Here is a 16,628-nt window from a genome sequence, read left to right on the forward strand (position 1 = left end):
GGCTGAGTACCCTACAACGTCTCTCGGGTACGTTAAGAAATTTGGACTTCAAATCATGGAGAATTCTGGGAGTTAAAGCTGAGACTTCTTAAAAGTGGCCGAAGTTAAGAAACTCTACAAATAAATAAGTAAATAAAGAAACAGAAGCCTAGCAAAGGCACGAGAGTACATCCTGTTCTTACATATATTTGAAACCAAGTTTGTTTCTTTCTTTGTTTTTAAAGTTTGATGAAGCCTCCAGCCTCTCTCTTTTTTCTGGCATTTACTAATCCTAAACTTTGCTTGTCTACTGCAACTGCTCCCAAGCCTTTGGCGGTTGGGAGCATGTTGAAAAGAAGCACATATGTGTGAATGGCGTGGAGGAGGAGGAGAGTGAAGGAAACAGCACCCAAAGAATGTGCTCCTTTTTAGGGGCCGTCAGCCGGCCTGGAGAAACGCTGACGTGGAGGGACCGCACGGAGAGACCTTTCCTGCTGCAATTCCACTGTGATGTATGTAAAGTTGACTTGTACGTTACGAAAGGATTTTTTTTAAAAAACAAAACAAAAACGTGTCTTGAGGCTGTAAACTCTGCTGTTTTGTTTGAAGATGTAAAGAGGCGGCTGTATGAAAAACAAACCTCTCCCGTGCTTTTCCCCCTTCCGTGCTACCAAACTAACTGAAAATCATATCTGTTCTGTATGAAATAAAAATGTTATTATCGTCATGGGTCTGAGCGTATTGCTGAACCTCCGAGAAAGATGGAAGTCTCCCACATCCAACTGCCAAAAAGAGGCCTCCATCTCTTGCTGGAACACACAACAGTGCAAAAAGTGACATTGTCAATGGGTAGAACTCTAAAGTGCTTGGTACATATCATGGAGTCCTTAGTGCTCTTCAAAGTGAGTTGTTTTCTTGCAGACATCTCGTGACCCAACTAGGTATTGTCATCAGTGGCAGATGGGGGTGGGGGTTGTTCTCGTTTTCAATGTACTGTAATGGCTTGCCCTATTAGTTTTGGTAGGGATGTTGTTCTTTCCTTGCAGTTCCTTGGTTAGGCTGCTGTTTATTGTTTGTTTGTCTCAGTTGGTAGTTTTTTCATTGCAGTATTGATTAATGATTGATCCTTGGTTTGGTTTTAACCCCTGTTTTAATCTATTTATCTGGGTGTTGGTTGCTGGCAGAGAGGGGAAATAGTAAACAGTCCCAAAGGGACTTTTTCAAGAAGCATCCGGGATTTCTGGTTTTCCTTCAAAGACGTTTTGCTTTTCATCCAAGAAGCTTCTTCAGCTCTGACTGGATGGTGGGGAGCAGAAGGGTTTATAATTCCTTGCAGACCGCTGGACATTGGCATTCTCTGCAAGGAGTATAAATCCTTCCCATTCCCCACCACCCAGAGTTGAAGAAGCTTCTTGGAAGAGAAGCGAAACATCTTCAATGAAAAACCAGAAAGTCCAGGTGCCTCCTGAAAAAAGCACCTTTGGGACAACCTGGATGACTGAGAATCTCCATAGACGTTTAAATAGTAAATAGTCTGATCAAAGAGCTCCAAGGGGGAAGGGGAAACCCTCTCACCAACACTGATGATATGACCTACTTTGGTAATTAAATGTCTGCAAGTCAACCGCCAAGCTCACAGAGCACCATAGTTCAATGATGAGCTACAAAGGCTCTCTTCTAAAGGCTATGCACTGTACGACTGCCACTTTCGCTCCTCTATGTCCGGCGTCCTTATTTTGCCATCCCTCAAGGTGGCATTCCTATTCTTCCTCGTCTTCATCAGAAGCCGCAAGGCTCCAGTGACACCACCTCTCTGAAAACAGGAGGAATGAAAACGAGCATCTTTCCCACATTTATTTTACAAAAACAAAATGAATTGTTGAAAAGCTCGTACAGACAAAACAAATATCCTTGGAAAATATCTGCAAATAGAGCTGTGCGTCTCGTTCCAGCATCTGAGTTGGTAATTTAATAGCATAGAAACCTTGCAGATCGATCTCTCTTAAACAGGCATTGGATTTGTTTCCTGTTCTATACAGTTTGTTTTTTTGCAATTCCAAGAGCATAACATTAAAAATGAATTCTGCCGATTCTGAAGTATTAAAACTCACTTTAGATGGGGGGTGGGGGGGGAAATAAAACCACAGTGCCCGAAATTCTGCCTTTTCAACCATCACTCTTTCTTCCTCTTAAAGAGAATGAGCATTTAAATGGGGGGAGGGAGGACCCCCCCCAAAAAGACATTGATTATAAGGCTCTGTTCCCTCCTGTTAATTGGGAACAAGTTATTTTAATTGCTTGGCAGTCAAACATAAGCTAGATTGCTCTCTCTTTTTATCTTGGAGTGAGTTTTTGGAGAATTAGATAAAAGGTTCGAGAAACATTCCCCAGCTTTGTCCAGACAGCTCCAGCAATGAAACAAAGCCGAATAAGAACTTAGAGTGGAAAGCTTAATGTAAGAGGGACATTTGAAGAATAATATCTGATTGGAAGACTTCTGTGTAGTTGTGCTTTTGTAGCTCACAGATATTATTGTAATATTACACTCAATAGCTAGAACAGGTTTTCTCAACCAGTGCTCGATTGGATGTGCGTCAGTATGCAATACATTCAGAAGATTTCCCCAAATGAAGTCCAGACCCCCAAAAGCAACCCAAGATTTTTCTTTCGAATGGTTATTCATAAATCCAGTGCTCTTTGCTATCCTTCGAAGAACAGAACAGCTCCTCGGAACGAAACCAGAGTGCAATTTCTCGCTGAGCGGTCTCTACGGAATCACTGCCATGAATCACGTTCCTGCAAAGGAGGAAACAGTAGTGTAAAAGGAAGTTGGATTGATTTGGAGAGGGAATGCATTTCGTACAAGGTTCACTTCCCTCTAAGATAAGCACCTCCTACCTCCCATCGAGAGACAAGACACAGAGGAAATAATTTTTCTAAAATGAGGACCCAGATTGTTGGGGGGCAATAAGCTGTAAACCCCTTAGATAGGACTGTAAAGCACTGTGAAGCGGTATATAAGTCTACGTGCTATTGCTATTGCTAAATGTATGACGGCTCATAAAAACATAGAAGACTGACGGCAGAAAAAGACCTCATGGTCCATCTAGTCTGCCCTTATACTATTTCCTGTATTTTATCTTAGGATGGATCTATGTTTATCCCAGGCATGTTTAAATTCAGTTACTGTGGATTTACCAACCATGTCTGCTGGAAGTTTGTTCCAAGGATCTACTACTCTTTCAGTAAAATAATATTTTCTCATGTTGCTTTTGATCTTTCCCCCAACTAACTTCATGGCTCTGACATTATCTGGTGATGGTAGTCAGCGTGTTACAACCACTAATAATGTAGGGGTTGTTAATAAATATCAAGACAAGAGGACTTTAAAAGAACCAATGTTCCACTGTTTATCCCGTTAAATATCGGACTTGCTAGGGACCTTCCAGAATTTATTTATTTATTTGATTTTTATGCCGCCCTTCTCCTTAGACTCAGGGCGGCTTACAACATGTTAGCAATAGCACTTTTTTTTAACACAGCTAGGCTATTGCCCCCACAATCCAGGTCCTCATTTTACCCACCTCGGAAGGATGGAAGGCTGAGTCAACCTTGAGCCAGTGATGAGATTTGAACCGCTGACCTTCAGATCTACAAGTCAGCTTCAGTGGCCTGCTGTACAGCACTCTACCTGCTGCGCCACCCAGGCTCATTTGGAATGAAACAGGCTTGATAATAGAAGGAAACTACAGGCTGTTCTGGACTTATGTTCATTCAGTGAACTATTCAAAGTTACAACGGCACTGAAAAAAGTTACTTATGGCAAGGTTTTTGGGGACTTACCACCACTGTGGCATCTCCATGGTTAGGAGATCAAAATTGCTTGGCCAATGGCTCATATTTATGACGGGTTGACGCACCCCAAGGTCATGTGACTCCCTTTTGCAACCTTCTGACAAGCCAAGTCAATGCAGGAAGCCATATCACAACCATGTTACTAACTTAACCACGGCAGGGAAGGTCGTAAAATGTGGCAAAACTCACTTAACAATAATAATAATAATTTATTAGATTTGTATGCCGCCCCTCTCCGCAGACTCGCTCATCTCACTTAGCACAGAAATAACTAAGGATCAAACGGGGTCGTATGCCGAGGACTTAATGACTTCAACTCACTTGTCCACTTCAATGCAGAAATCTCCTCGGATGGTTCCAGGTTTGGAATCGGCTGGGTTGGTTTCGCCAATCATCATACGTGCAGTTTTGACCACTTCCTGTCCTTGCCAGACCTACATAAAGTGAATGGAGAAGAATGGTCAACGGCCACAACTTGGATGCATCTTTTTTTCAGCTGCCCAAAAGTTCTTGCAGGAACAATGTAATTTTGGTTAAATGGTTCTGTTCCCCCCCCCCCAAAACCCCCACTTTCCTAATGAAGCTGAGAAAGCACTCAAGTAAGCATACGCACCAAAGACAAATTCCTTGTGGGTCCAATCACACTTGGCCGATAAAGAATTCTATTCTATTCTATTCTATTCTACCGTGTTTCCTTGAAAATAAGACACTGTTTTATATTAATTTTTGCTCCAAAAGTTGTGCTATGTCTTATTTTCAGGGAGTGCCTTATATTTCTGAAATAAGACAAATTCACAGGCAGAAAAGCTGACACCCCCAAAGAAAGTGTACCGTACGGTACACTGATTACGGTACGGTACCTGTCAGTATGGCACCTGCACACCCAAACGGCGGCACTTATATGGTACAACAGTATACTCCCGCTATTGCAGCTTCCGGCCACCAGAGGAACTACAGTCTACGTACTGTAGTGGAGACTGTAATGGCGGTGAGACAGCAGCAGACTGTGTCTGCTGTACTGGACGGTACAAAGTGATGGAAGGGGCCAGCAGGGGACGCCACATTATTACGGTACCGCTATGAACAGCTTTGGATGGTACCGTATGTTTTTCCACCGTACCGTATGTAAACTTGACTACGCCTTATTTTCGGGGGGTGCCTTATATTAGCAAATTCTGCAAAACCTCTGACATGCCTTACTTTCGGGGTACGTCTTATTTTTGGGGAAACGGTATATTCTATTCCTGTTCTGTTCTACCCTACCCTATTCTATATTCTATATTTTCTATTCTATTCTATTTTCTATTCTATATTCTATTCTGTTCAGTTCTGCCCCAACTGGCAAGAAAGATTGTGACATCTTCTCAAAACTAGTAAGGCTAAGAAAAAAGTGCTCAAGACAGACGCCACAAAGCCTCAACAAAATGTGCACCAAATATTTAGTCATGAAAATCTCCCTGTTTTTAATCCAGGCTGTTTTGAGGCTGCCCTAGAAACTTCAGAAGATGGATAAAAATAGCCCAGGGGAGAACATTTTAGGAAATGGAGATACAGTGTTCCCTCGATTTCCGCGGGGGATGTGTTCCGAGACTGCCCACGAAAGTCGAATTTCCGCGAAGTAGAGATGCGGAAGTAAATACACCATTTTTGGCTATGGGCAGTATCACAAGCCATCCCGTAACACTTTAAACCCCTAAATTACCGTTTCCCATTCCCTTAACAACCATTTACTCACCATTATTACTGGTACTCACCTTTGAGTAAGGCACTTAGTGATCCTGATATTTATAAACATAATTATTTATTAACAAGAATATTTTTTTTTGTTATTTATTTGCAAAAATTATTAGTTTGGCGATGACGTATGATGTCATCGGATGGGAAAAACTGTGGTATAGGAAAAAACTGCAAAGTATTTCTTAATTAATACTTTTTGAAAAACCGTGGTATAGGCTATTCGCGAAGTTCGAACCCGCGAAAATCGAGGGAACACTGTAAATGGAGAAGGAAAAATTCTTGCAACTCGAAAGTCCCACTTGGCCAATCTTGCTTGACCTGACGAACATCTCGGGCCGAGTCTGGAAAGCTACCAGAGCCCTTGGACTTCTGTTGTCTCTCAGCGAGGACCATCTGACCTCAGGAAATGTTAATGATTTGATATTTAGCCTCTCACATCTCTGTTCCTCACCATGGCCACAATCGGTCCCGAACTCATGAATTTCACCAAGCGGCTGAAAAAAGGACGTTCACGGAGAGAGAAGTAATGTTCCTTCAGCAACTCTTCCGAAGCCTGAGCAGAAGATACATCAGATGCAATTAACACGTTATGGACTTTTGTAAATATATATATACTGATAATACAAGATAAGGGATAAAAAGACCTATCTGTCAGCCAGCTTAGATCTCTACGTTTAATTTCTATCTGGCATTTTGTACGCATCCTGTAGGAATGAAATAGTAAATGAGGAACAGATATTGAACAATGGTAAGTAATTGTTGTCTGCAACAAGTACAGTGATCCCTCGATTTTCGCGGGTTCAAACTTCGCGAAACGGCTATACCACGTTTTTTCAAAAAATATGAATTAAAAAATACTCCGCGGTTTTTTCTATACCACGGTTTTTCCCACCCGATGACGTCATGTCATCACCAAGAGTCACTTCTCTCTCTCTTTCTCTCTTTCCTGTCATTCTCTGCTTCAATCATTTTCTCATTTCTCTTTTTTCTCCCCTTTTTTCTATCATTTTTCTCTCTCTCTCTACCTTCCACTCTCCCCCCCTCTTGCTCTCTCTCTCTCTTTCTCCCTCTCTCCTTTCTATCTCGCTCTGTCTGTTGCTCTCTCTCTGTGAGAATGCCTGCCCCGCCTCTCCTGCAGCCCCCTCGCTGACAGCTGGGACGAAAGCGCTCTCAGCTAAGGGACTGTGAGAGGGGCGGGGCGGGCATTCTCAAAGCGCTCAGAGCGGCTAGCGGCCGAATGAGGAGGACGAGAAGCTGTAGCTGCCAGCGCTGCTGCAGGAGGACCCATGCCCCAAGAAAGCCGGTGAGAGGGGCGGATCGGGCGGGCAGGGGATAGCGGCGCGAGGGCCAGTGGGGCTGGGGGGGCGGGGGCGGACGACATTCAAAACAATCTTTGCCGACCTCCGTAGTTTCATCGCTCCCCGCCCCCAACTTCAAGCCCGGCTCCTTGCGCGGCCTTGGAAAAGGGTGCGCGGGGGTAGGTTTTGGCTGTCCATAGCCAAAAATGGTGTTTTTACTTCCGCATCTCTACTTCGCGGAAATTCGACTTTTGCGGGCAGTCTGGGAACGCAACCCCCGCGAAAATCGTGGGAACACTGTATCACCAAACCAGAGGAAGGCTAAAATAATCATAATTAGTTTTGGTTACATCTGCTTTGTCAACCGTAGCCAACTTCAAAATAGGGTGGGCTTCAATTCCTAGAATTCCCCCAGCCAGCATGCCAACTCACTGTGGAATTTGGGAGATGAAATCTATTCATCTTAAATGTCGCTGAGGTTGGGAAATACTGGGTTAAACGGACAGAATCCTTGATCTGTAAAATGGCAGCTAGTTAGGGAAAGAGACAATTAAATAATAGAAGTTGTCTTGGGCACATCATGCCACATCATATTACTGCTAGCTCTGATTCTGCTGGCTTTTCAGAAAGTCCTTAAGACTTGGCTATTTTCCCAGGCATGAAACTCAGGAAAATAGTTGAGGACATGTTCACTGGCTGTAAAGTCTCCTTGATGGCCATTTTAGTTTTTTGATCTAATTTATTGTACTGTATTAATTTTTGCAGGACCCAATCCAATCAGTCACCTGGTTTAGTCTTCTCGGCTTTTGGACTTGTGCAGCAGTGAAGGGCTGCAAATTTTTTTTACTACCACACTGTGGGCGTGGCTTGTTTTGTGGGTGTGGCTTGTCAGCCATGTGACCAGGTGGGAGTGGCTTGATGATCATGTGACCGGGGTGGCTTTAAGGTCATGTGACTGTCTTAAAAGGGGGACAACTTGATGTCACGGAAGTCAAGGGTTTGGGTTAGGGTGCCTGGCCTCTCCTCGCCTCAAAGAGTTTTCTTTCTTTATTTATTTATTTATTAGATTTGTATGCCGCCCCTCTCTGTAGACTCGGGGCGGCTCACAGCATACAATAAAACAATTTATGACAAATCTAATAGATTTAAAAAACATTTTAAAACCCCATTATTAAAGCAGACATACACACAGACATACCATAAATAAATTGTATAGGCGAGGCGGGGGGAATGCCTCAATTCCCCCATACCTGACGGCAGAGGTGAGTTTTAAGGAGTTTACGGAAGGCAAGGAGAGTGGGGGCAGTTCTAATCTCCGGGGGGAGCTGGTTCCAGAGAGTCGGGGCTGCCACAGAGAAGGCTCTTCCCCTGAGACCCGCCAGACGACATTGTTTAGTCGACGGGACCCGGAGAAGGCCAACTCTGTGGGACTTAATCGGTCGCTGGGATACAATTTCCCCTCTCTATTTCCTATTACTGAACATCCAAAATATACCATTTAATTCTATGTATATATGCCATATGTGTACATACATATTACACACAGGTACACAAAAATAGACATTATCTACTATATAAACTGTATGTACACATGCACGCACAGCTCTTCTAAAATTATACACATTCAACCTCATTTACTGCGATAGGAAAAACATACCCAGAGCTCAGAAGGGAAAAAAAGGGGAAAAAAATCAAATTTTTGCTACTGGTTCTGTGTACCTGACCATACCCATAGGAACCCATCATTGTCGTGCAGGGAGCCTCTCTCTTAGAAGAGTATGCTAGAGAGATGCTTGGAAGATAAAACCTCCATTCTCAGTGATTGACCCAAATTAGATCCTGCAAACATTATCCTTTATTATTATTTTGCCTTCATTTGTCTTCATTTCTGTTAACCGACCAGCGTTGCATTTAATGCTGTTCTGTTCAATAAAACTCCCTAATGTTATGTTCCCGGGTCACCCTGGCTCGGACCGAAAACTCTTCATTTGAAGTGCTTAGGTTTGGTCAATTTGAAAGCTTTTTTCACTTGGAAACAAGTTTGAACATTTCTGCACACATTGAAATGAAAATTAAAATGAAAAAATTAATGCTTATTGGTTTATTTTGCTGATAAAATGTCCCCCCCCCCGTTTTTGTGAAAAGTGAAAAATAATGGCACACAGCAAGGCCGAGGGGGTGTGTTCATTTCTATTTTTCTTATGATCAGGATTGTTCAATTTAGTATATCAAAACTTTTGGGGGGAAATTCCTTAGAGATTTGTAGCCTAAAAAAATATAAAGTGAAAATGGTTGCAAGCAGCCAAGGGGGTGGGGGAGGCCTTATTTCTGATTTTAAAAAACCAATAAGAATCATTTCTTTCAGTTCATTTATATTTTTCTTACATTCAGAAATGTTCAAACTACCAATCCCACACCAACTTTAGTAAAATTGAACACATTTTGCAAGCTAAACTATCTATAAATTGAAAAAAATGTTCACAAATAAAGGGGGGGTCTGCCTTTTATAATCAAAATTAAGCAATATGCATAATTCTTTTCAGTTCAATTTTCATATCATTGTGTGCAGAAATGGTCAGACTACTTTCCAAGTGAAAAAAGTTTTCAAACTGACCAAACATAAGCACTTCAAATGAAGAGTTTTTGGTCCAGGTCAGGGTGACCAGGGAACAGTACAAGTGTGACTTTTTTTTTTCAGCAAGAAAGAAACCCCACACACCCCCGAAAAAATTCTCATAGAGAGAACCCCTGAAACGATGAAAAGTCATGAAATTTCAAGTTTCAGATATGCAGGGAAATTTTTTTACAGGGTCTCAAACTTTGATTTCGGGTCTCACAGACCCGAACAGAACAGCAGGGTTGGAGATGGGGATGATTTAGATCTGTGAATTTCAATAAGGCTCCATTCACGCACCTCTCATTTAAAACAGACCAGGTTGCCCATAATGGAGACAAACGTCAGACAGAGTCCCCTGAATGCTACCTGGGGGCTCCCCTGGCTGTTCTCACCTGCATGAGCTTCATCGCCACCAGCTTGAAGCCCTTCTTCTCAAAACGCCGGATGATCTCACCAACCAGATGCCGCTGTACCCCATCTGGCTTGATGGCAAGGAAAGTGCGCTCGTTTACCCCCGTAAAAGCTGGAAATAAACAATAACAACAACAACAGAAACATGGCAAGGTATTAAGATTTCAAAGGTGGAGGAACATCTAAAAACAGGTCCTTGGTGGTCTCTGAACATGGTTGTTTTCCTGCAGATGTTTTATTACCCAGATTAGGTAACATCATGAGTGCTAGAGGAGTGTTCAATCAACTGTAGGAAGTTAGCACCCACCTCTCTCCTAGAAAAATGAAATATCCTAGGACAGTGATGGTGAACCATTTTTTCCTCGGGTGCCGAAAGAGTGTGGGTATTCTATTCTATTCTATTCTATTTTCTATTCCTGTTCTGTTCGCAGATGTATGAGTGCCCACACCCATAATTCAACGCCTGCGGAGGGCAAAAACAGCTTCCCCTGCCTGCCGGAAGCCCTCTGGAGGCCAGAAATGGCCTGTTTCCCAACTTCTGGTAGGCCCAGTAGGCTCGTGTTTTGTCCTCCCCAGCCTCCAAAGGCTTCCTTGGAGCTGAGGGAGAGTAAGCGCCCTCCGCCATCCCCCCAGAGGCTCAGAAATGCCCTCCCAGAATCTCAATGTGAGCCAAAAATCAGCTGGTTGGCACACACATGCATGTTGGAGCTGAGCTAGGCAATGGCTCCGCGTGCCACCTCCGGCACCCGTGCCATAAGTTCGCCATCACTATCCTAAGAAATATTAGAAAGGCAGAATATTATTATTATTATTATTATTATTATTATTATTATTATTATTATTTATTAGACTTGTATTCCGCCCCTCTCCGTAGACTCGGGGCGGCTTACAGCAATGATAAAAACAATATATAATGACAAATCTAATAGTTAGAATCTAAAATAATAATAATACGTTTAAAAAGTCTAAAAAACAAGAAACCCCAATATATATTAAAAAAACATACATACAGTCATATCATACACAAAAAACTACATAGGCTGGGGGAGATGTTTCAGTTCCCCCACGCTTGACAACAGAAGTGAGTTTTATATAGAATATATATTATATTGAATATCCCCAGAAACATGCTTTTAGACAGAAAAAACAAGGACCCTTTCTGGTCTCTGGTGGTTGTAAATCAAGGACTAACGGTAATAGCTTGTGTGTTGATGGCATCTTTTCTGCAAGCCACAGAAAAGGGTGGAAGGATGCTTGTTCCCAGCAAGCATGCGAAGATGTTTTTAAGAATTAGCTCAAGGCTGGTGTCCCAAGGGCATCCCATAAACTGCAGCCTCATCGCCTTCCTTCCTTCCTGCCCAGCCCAATCAGGAGCAAAAGGATGAATCCTTCTCGTCCGAAAGAGAGCTTGCCCCCACCACCTTTTAATTCCAGATTAGCCTGGAAGAGGCATCCTCAACGGGGTTTGCAAAAAAGGGAGGCTTCCAATTCCCTTCGCTGCAGGCTACTTCAGCTAACTGCTAGCTGCAGTTCAAATCTCAGCATCAGCTCAAGGTTGACTCAGCCTTCCATCCTTCCGAGGTGGGTCAAATGAGGACCCAGATTGTTGGGGGTAAGAGGCTGATTCAGTAAATGCTTAGAGAGGGCTGTAAAGCACTGTGAAGCAGTATATAAGTCTAAATATTATTGCTAATTGTAGCAAGAAAGAGAGGGCTGTAAAAAGCACTTGGAAGCAGCATATAAGTCTAAATATATGCCCAGCCCTCTGGAATCAACTCCCCCCCCGGAGATCAGGATTGCCCCCACCCTCCTTGCCTTTCCCAAACTCCTAAAAACCCACCTCTGCCACCAGGCATGGGGAAATTGATCCCCCTCGGCAGTCCCGTTTTCTGTATGGTTTGTTTGGGTTGTATGATTGTTTTTAAATTAAGGGTTTTAACTGTTCTGTTTTTAATCATTGGATTTGTATTGTATATTGTTGTTGTGAGCCGCTCCGAGTCTTCGGAGAGGAGCGGCATAAAAATCTAATTAATAATAATAATAATAATAACAACAACAACAACAACAACAATAATAATATTACAACACAGCAAACGAGATCACTATGCTGGATTTTGTATTTCATCACCAGTCGGGCGCTTCCCAAGCACCTAGGACTGCGTGATGATGATGATAATGATGATGATGATAATAATAATAATAATAATAATAATAATAATAATAATAATAATAAATGCTCTTGCTATTTCTGCACTCAGAATGAGGGATGGGGTCTCTTGCACGTGGGGAAAGGAAGAACCCCACCCCGTTAAAAAAAAACCCCATCTGACGGATCCAGAAAGGACTAAGGGCTGTCTGGAAGCCTTGACCCGCAGCTTGGGGATGATGGGCAGAAGATCGAACCATGGTTAAGCGGTCCCTGAGACATCCCACCTGGTCCCTTCCCTCGCCTCCCGGCTCACCTGTCTGGAAGATGCTGGCAAAGAAAGCCAGCAAGAAAATCATGATGGGATGGTGATGACCAGCAGCAGATAGTAGCAGCGGGGACGTGCAGGGACCCGGAAGGGAAGCCCAACCTGGCCGGTGCGCCTGGGTTTAATGCCTTGCGCGCGTGCACACGCCTTTCCACCGGGGCGGAGCTTTGGGCTTCGGAGGCGCGCGGCTGCCGCAGTTCAAAATAGCGGAGGGGAGATCTCTCTGCACGAACTGAATGGGATCCTTGAAAGCCGGGCTGGCCAATGTTGGCAGGTTGAAGACCTGGTGGGTTTCAATTCCCAGCACGGCAGGCAGAGTCTGGGAGTTGAAGTGGCCAAAAGTCTTTAAAAAGTGGCCAAGTTGGATAGGCTTTAAAAACTAAACTGAACTAAATTAAAATTGAGCTATCCTTTCCTTTCCTTCTCTTTCTTTCTTTTCTTTCCTCTCTTCTTTCCTTCATTCCTTTCCTTCTCTTTCTTTCATTTTCTTTCATCTTCTTTCCTTCATTCCTTTCCTTCTCTTTCTTTCATTTTCTTTCATCTTCTTTCCTTCATTCCTTTCCTTCTCTTTCTTTCTTTTCTTTCCTTTCCTTCCCTCCCCCTCTTTCTTTTCCTTCCCTTCTTTCTTCTCCTTCTCCTTCCTTTCCTCTCCTCCTCCTTTCATTTCCTTCCCCCCTTTTCCTTTCCCCTTTCCCCTCTTCTATGGAGGAAAAATTACAATATTGGATACTGGCTGCGTAATAGGGAGGGAGGCTCCTGGCCATCCAAACCGCCCCTTTTCTTCTGCTGTCTTAATCTCGATACAAGTCGTGGCCACCTCTTCTGGTGGCCCATGCTTGTAAAGCCCTCTAGAACGGTGGATTTTAGGTGACCTTTTCTATTTTAAAGAAGTCTGGCTGAGGAATTTGGGGAGCTGAAGTCCAGACATGTTATGAAGGTTGAGAACGCTGCAGAATATAAGTCTAGTACTGGATCTACTGTAATACAAACAATTGCAATACTGTACTGTACTGTACTGTACTCTGAAACAATCAAACTGCCGACCGCTAGATGGCAGCAGCGCGGTCTGTAATTTAATCGACGAGAGTTGCTTCAGGCTCTTTCTCCCCATCACTCCCGCCCACCATCAATAAGAGGAGCTTCCGGCCTGAAAGGAGCGCCACGGGAAGTCAGTCTGCGCCGTTCTACCTCGTCCCCCTCCATGGCTCTCTGCGCGTGCGCAGAGAGGCTGCCGGTGACAGCCGGGTTCAGCCATGGCGGCCGGGCCGCCTCTGGAGCACGAAACGCAGATTTTCCTGGACCTTTTCCACCAAGACGGGCTGGTCATCTGCGCCCGCGGGATGGGCGTCGACCGCCTGCTCCTGCGCTTCCTTCGCCTCTACTGCGAACCCACCCGGCTGGTCCTGGTGCTGAACACCGGCCCTGCGGAGGAGGTAGGAGGGGCGACCCTCCCTCAGCCCGGCCGCCTTCCCACCACGAGACGCTCGGGCCGGGTGGACGCCGGGTTGACCTTGTGGAAGCCGAGGGGGCTGCTGTTCAATGCTAGCCCTGCTTGGGTGGGAAGGGCCAGCTTGTCAATCACGGGGGGAGGGTGGAGGGCGGCTCACAACTCCACCACAACAACCTTGTGAGGTAGGCTGGGCTGAGACAGAGAGGGACTAGCACAAAGTCACCCAACTGGTTTTCAGGCCTAAGGTGGAACTAGAACTTATGGTCTCCTGGTGATTGACCCAAAGTCACCCAACTAATTTTGATGCCTAAGGTGGGACTAGAACTCACAACATCTCCTGGTGATTGGCCCAAAGTCACCCAACTGGTTTTCAGACCTAAGGTGGGACTAGAACTCACAGTCTCCTAGCGATTGGCTCAAAGTCACCCAACTGGTTTTTAGGCCTAAGGTGGGACTAGAACTCACAGTCTCCTAGCGATTGGCTCAAAGTCACCCAACTGGTTTTCAGGCCTAAGGTGGGACTAGAACTCACAGTCTCCTAGCGATTGGCTCAAAGTCACCCAACTGGTTTTTAGGCCTAAGGTGGGACTAGAACTCACAGTCTCCTAGCGATTGGCTCAAAGTCACCCAACTGGTTTTCAGGCCTAAGGTGGGACTAGAACTCACAGTCTCCTAGAGATTGGCCCAAAGTCACCCAACTGGTTTTCAGGCCTAAGGTGGGACTAGAACTCACAGTCTCCTAGCGATTGGCCCAAAGTCACCCAACTGGTTTTCAGGCCTAAGGTGGGACTAGAACTCACAGTCTCCTAGCGATTGGCCCAAAGTCATCCAACTGGTTTTCAGGCCTAAGGTGGGACTAGAACTCCCAACATCTCCTAGTTATTGGCCCAAAGTCACCCAACTGGTTTTTAGGTCTAAGGCAGGACTAGAACTCACAATATACTGGTGATTGGCCCAAACTCATAGAATTTCTAGAACACTTTTCTGAATGATGGTCCAGTTTAAGAAGGACTTTCCTCAAATGTGGTGTAAAACACTCCACCCAAACTCTCGTGCTCTGTGACAGTCGAGACTCATGGCATCATTTGTGCGAGTGTTCTGCCAGAACCACCCATGAGAAGATGTGCCTATTGATATTCTGTCTATTATTATTATTATTATTATTATTATTATTATTATTATTATTATTATTTATAAATAACTCAATGTGGTGAATATATCTAATCTCCTATTTCTCCACAACAAGCCTATGAGGTGAGTTGGGCTGCGAGACTGTCTAGAAATTGAGGAACATTATCTATAACCATCCATCCATCCATCCATCCATCCATCCATATGAGCTGTGGTGGCGCAGTGGTTAGAATACAGTACTGCAGGCTACTTCTGCTGACTGCTGGCTGCCTGCAGTTTGGCAGTTCAAATCTCACCAGGCTCAAGGTTGACTCAGCCTTCCATCCTTCCAAGGTCGGTAAAATGAGAACCCAGATTGTTGGGGGCAATATGCTGAGTGTGTAAACTGCTTAGAGAGGTCTGGAAAGCACTTTGAAGCAGGATATAAATCTGAGCTATTGCTATATCTGAACATAGTTCTAGGAACATATAAGAAAAGCAGCCCCATTGAAAAAGTGCACTTTACATCTAAGCAGACATTCATAGACCACGTTATAAATCTGAATTGTTTCTGTATGACACCCTTAGATTGCAATGGTATAAAATATTTATCAAGTAATGGAGCCCCATTGAATTAAACAGGGGTGTTAATTCCTGAGTAGTATGCATAGGATTTGCACTATCGATAGGCATTTGAATATCATTAGTTGGCAGGAGACACAGAATGCTACTTGTCCTTTTCCATTTGCTGAAAATCAATTCTGATGTAGGCCAAATCTCCCACTTATGCTTAATAGTTGATAGTGAATTTGGAGAGTTTAAGATTTGCAGAAATAAAAAAAGCAGTTTAAAAACAATTGCTCTAATAAGGAATTAGCCTAAGGCAGTGATGGTGAACCTATGGCACAGATGGAACGTTGATCCATATCTAATGGCATGCGAGCCATTGCCCTAGCACAGCCCCAACATGCATGTGTGTGCCAGCCAGCTGATTTTTGGCTCACACAGAAGCTCTGGGAAGGCGATTTTGGCTTCCAGAGAGCCTCTATGGAGATGGGAGAGGGCGTTTTTTCCCTGCCCAAGCTCCAGGGAAGGCTTTGTATGCTGTAACGTCCTGCCTGTCGGCGACTACTTCAGCTTCAACCACAACCACACTAGAGCACACAATAGATTTAAACTTAATATTAACTGCTCCAAACTTGACTGTAAAAAATATGACTTCAGTAACCAAGTTGTCGAAGTGTGGAACTCATTACCGGACTCCATAGTGTCATCCCCAAACCCCCAACACTTTACCCTTAGATTATCTACGGTTGACCTCTCCAGATTCCTAAGAGGTCTGTAAGGGGCGAGTACAAGTGCACTAGAGTGCCTTCCGTCCCCTGTCCTATTGCTCTCCTATATCTCCTATACCTTTCTTCTATTCCTATATCTCTTCTTCTACTCTTTCATTGATATGTTCTATTACTACATCTTCTTTTCTATTATTTCTTAGATATATTTTACTATGAGTATCTCCTCTATAACCTTCATCATGTATTTTACTATGTGTATATAGATATATACCCACTAAAACCCTCAGTGTGTATTGGACAAAATAAATAAATAAAATAAAATATTTTTTCCTTTATCAGGCACATTTTAGCAATCAGTGAAAGACAATAAACTGTTCCTTATCTTCCTCTTTACTCTGAATC

At 43.8% G+C, this 16,628-nt stretch overlaps 3 protein-coding genes across 5 annotated transcripts in view; 2 read left to right on the top strand and 1 right to left on the bottom strand.

The window, feature by feature from the left end:
• MAPK8IP3 (mitogen-activated protein kinase 8 interacting protein 3) overlaps nt 1-706 on the top strand; it is a 101,326-nt gene extending 100,620 nt beyond the window's left edge. The window contains exon 32 of the transcript XR_011559848.1: nt 225-706. The gene's annotated coding sequence lies outside the window, so the exon portion shown is untranslated. The remainder of the gene's footprint in view (nt 1-224) is intronic.
• A 1,112-nt stretch (nt 707-1,818) lies between these two features.
• Nucleotides 1,819-13,124, bottom strand: NME3 (NME/NM23 nucleoside diphosphate kinase 3). The gene is made up of 5 exons (XM_070761108.1): nt 12,360-13,124; nt 9,879-10,009; nt 6,023-6,124; nt 4,156-4,268; nt 1,819-2,775 (listed from the first exon to the last, which is right to left on the bottom strand). Exons 1-5 carry the CDS (start codon nt 12,400-12,402, stop codon nt 2,655-2,657), a joined length of 510 nt encoding a protein of 169 aa, XP_070617209.1. The 5' UTR covers nt 12,403-13,124; the 3' UTR covers nt 1,819-2,654.
• Nucleotides 13,125-13,529: 405 nt separating this feature from the next.
• Nucleotides 13,530-16,628, top strand: part of ERCC4 (ERCC excision repair 4, endonuclease catalytic subunit) — a 40,026-nt gene continuing 36,927 nt past the window's right edge. For 2 of the 3 annotated variants that reach the window (XM_070761078.1, XM_070761079.1), the window contains exon 1: nt 13,543-13,804. In XM_070761078.1, coding sequence (XP_070617179.1) covers nt 13,625-13,804 — 180 coding nt within the window. In that variant the 5' untranslated portion in view covers nt 13,543-13,624. Of the gene's footprint in view, nt 13,805-16,628 lie in introns of all 3 variants that reach the window. The other variant, XM_070761077.1, reaches the window with a different exon arrangement.

The sequence above is a fragment of the Erythrolamprus reginae genome, chromosome 9, assembly GCF_031021105.1.
Source record: "Erythrolamprus reginae isolate rEryReg1 chromosome 9, rEryReg1.hap1, whole genome shotgun sequence".
NCBI lineage: Eukaryota > Metazoa > Chordata > Lepidosauria > Squamata > Dipsadidae > Erythrolamprus > Erythrolamprus reginae.

What these genes read in the sequence shown, in the direction of transcription:
- NME3 (XM_070761108.1), bottom strand. Translation starts at nt 12,402, where the DNA reads ATGATTTTCTTGCTGGCTTTCTTTGCCAGCATCTTCCAGACAG. An exon ending in CGGGACCGATTGTGGCCATG is followed by an intron (nt 4,269 to 6,022) that starts GTGAGGAACAGA and finishes CACTTTATGTAG; the next exon opens with GTCTGGCAAGGACAGGAAGT. An exon ending in TTCTGCATTGAAGTGGACAA is followed by an intron (nt 2,776 to 4,155) that starts GTGAGTTGAAGT and finishes CCTCCTTTGCAG; the next exon opens with GAACGTGATTCATGGCAGTG.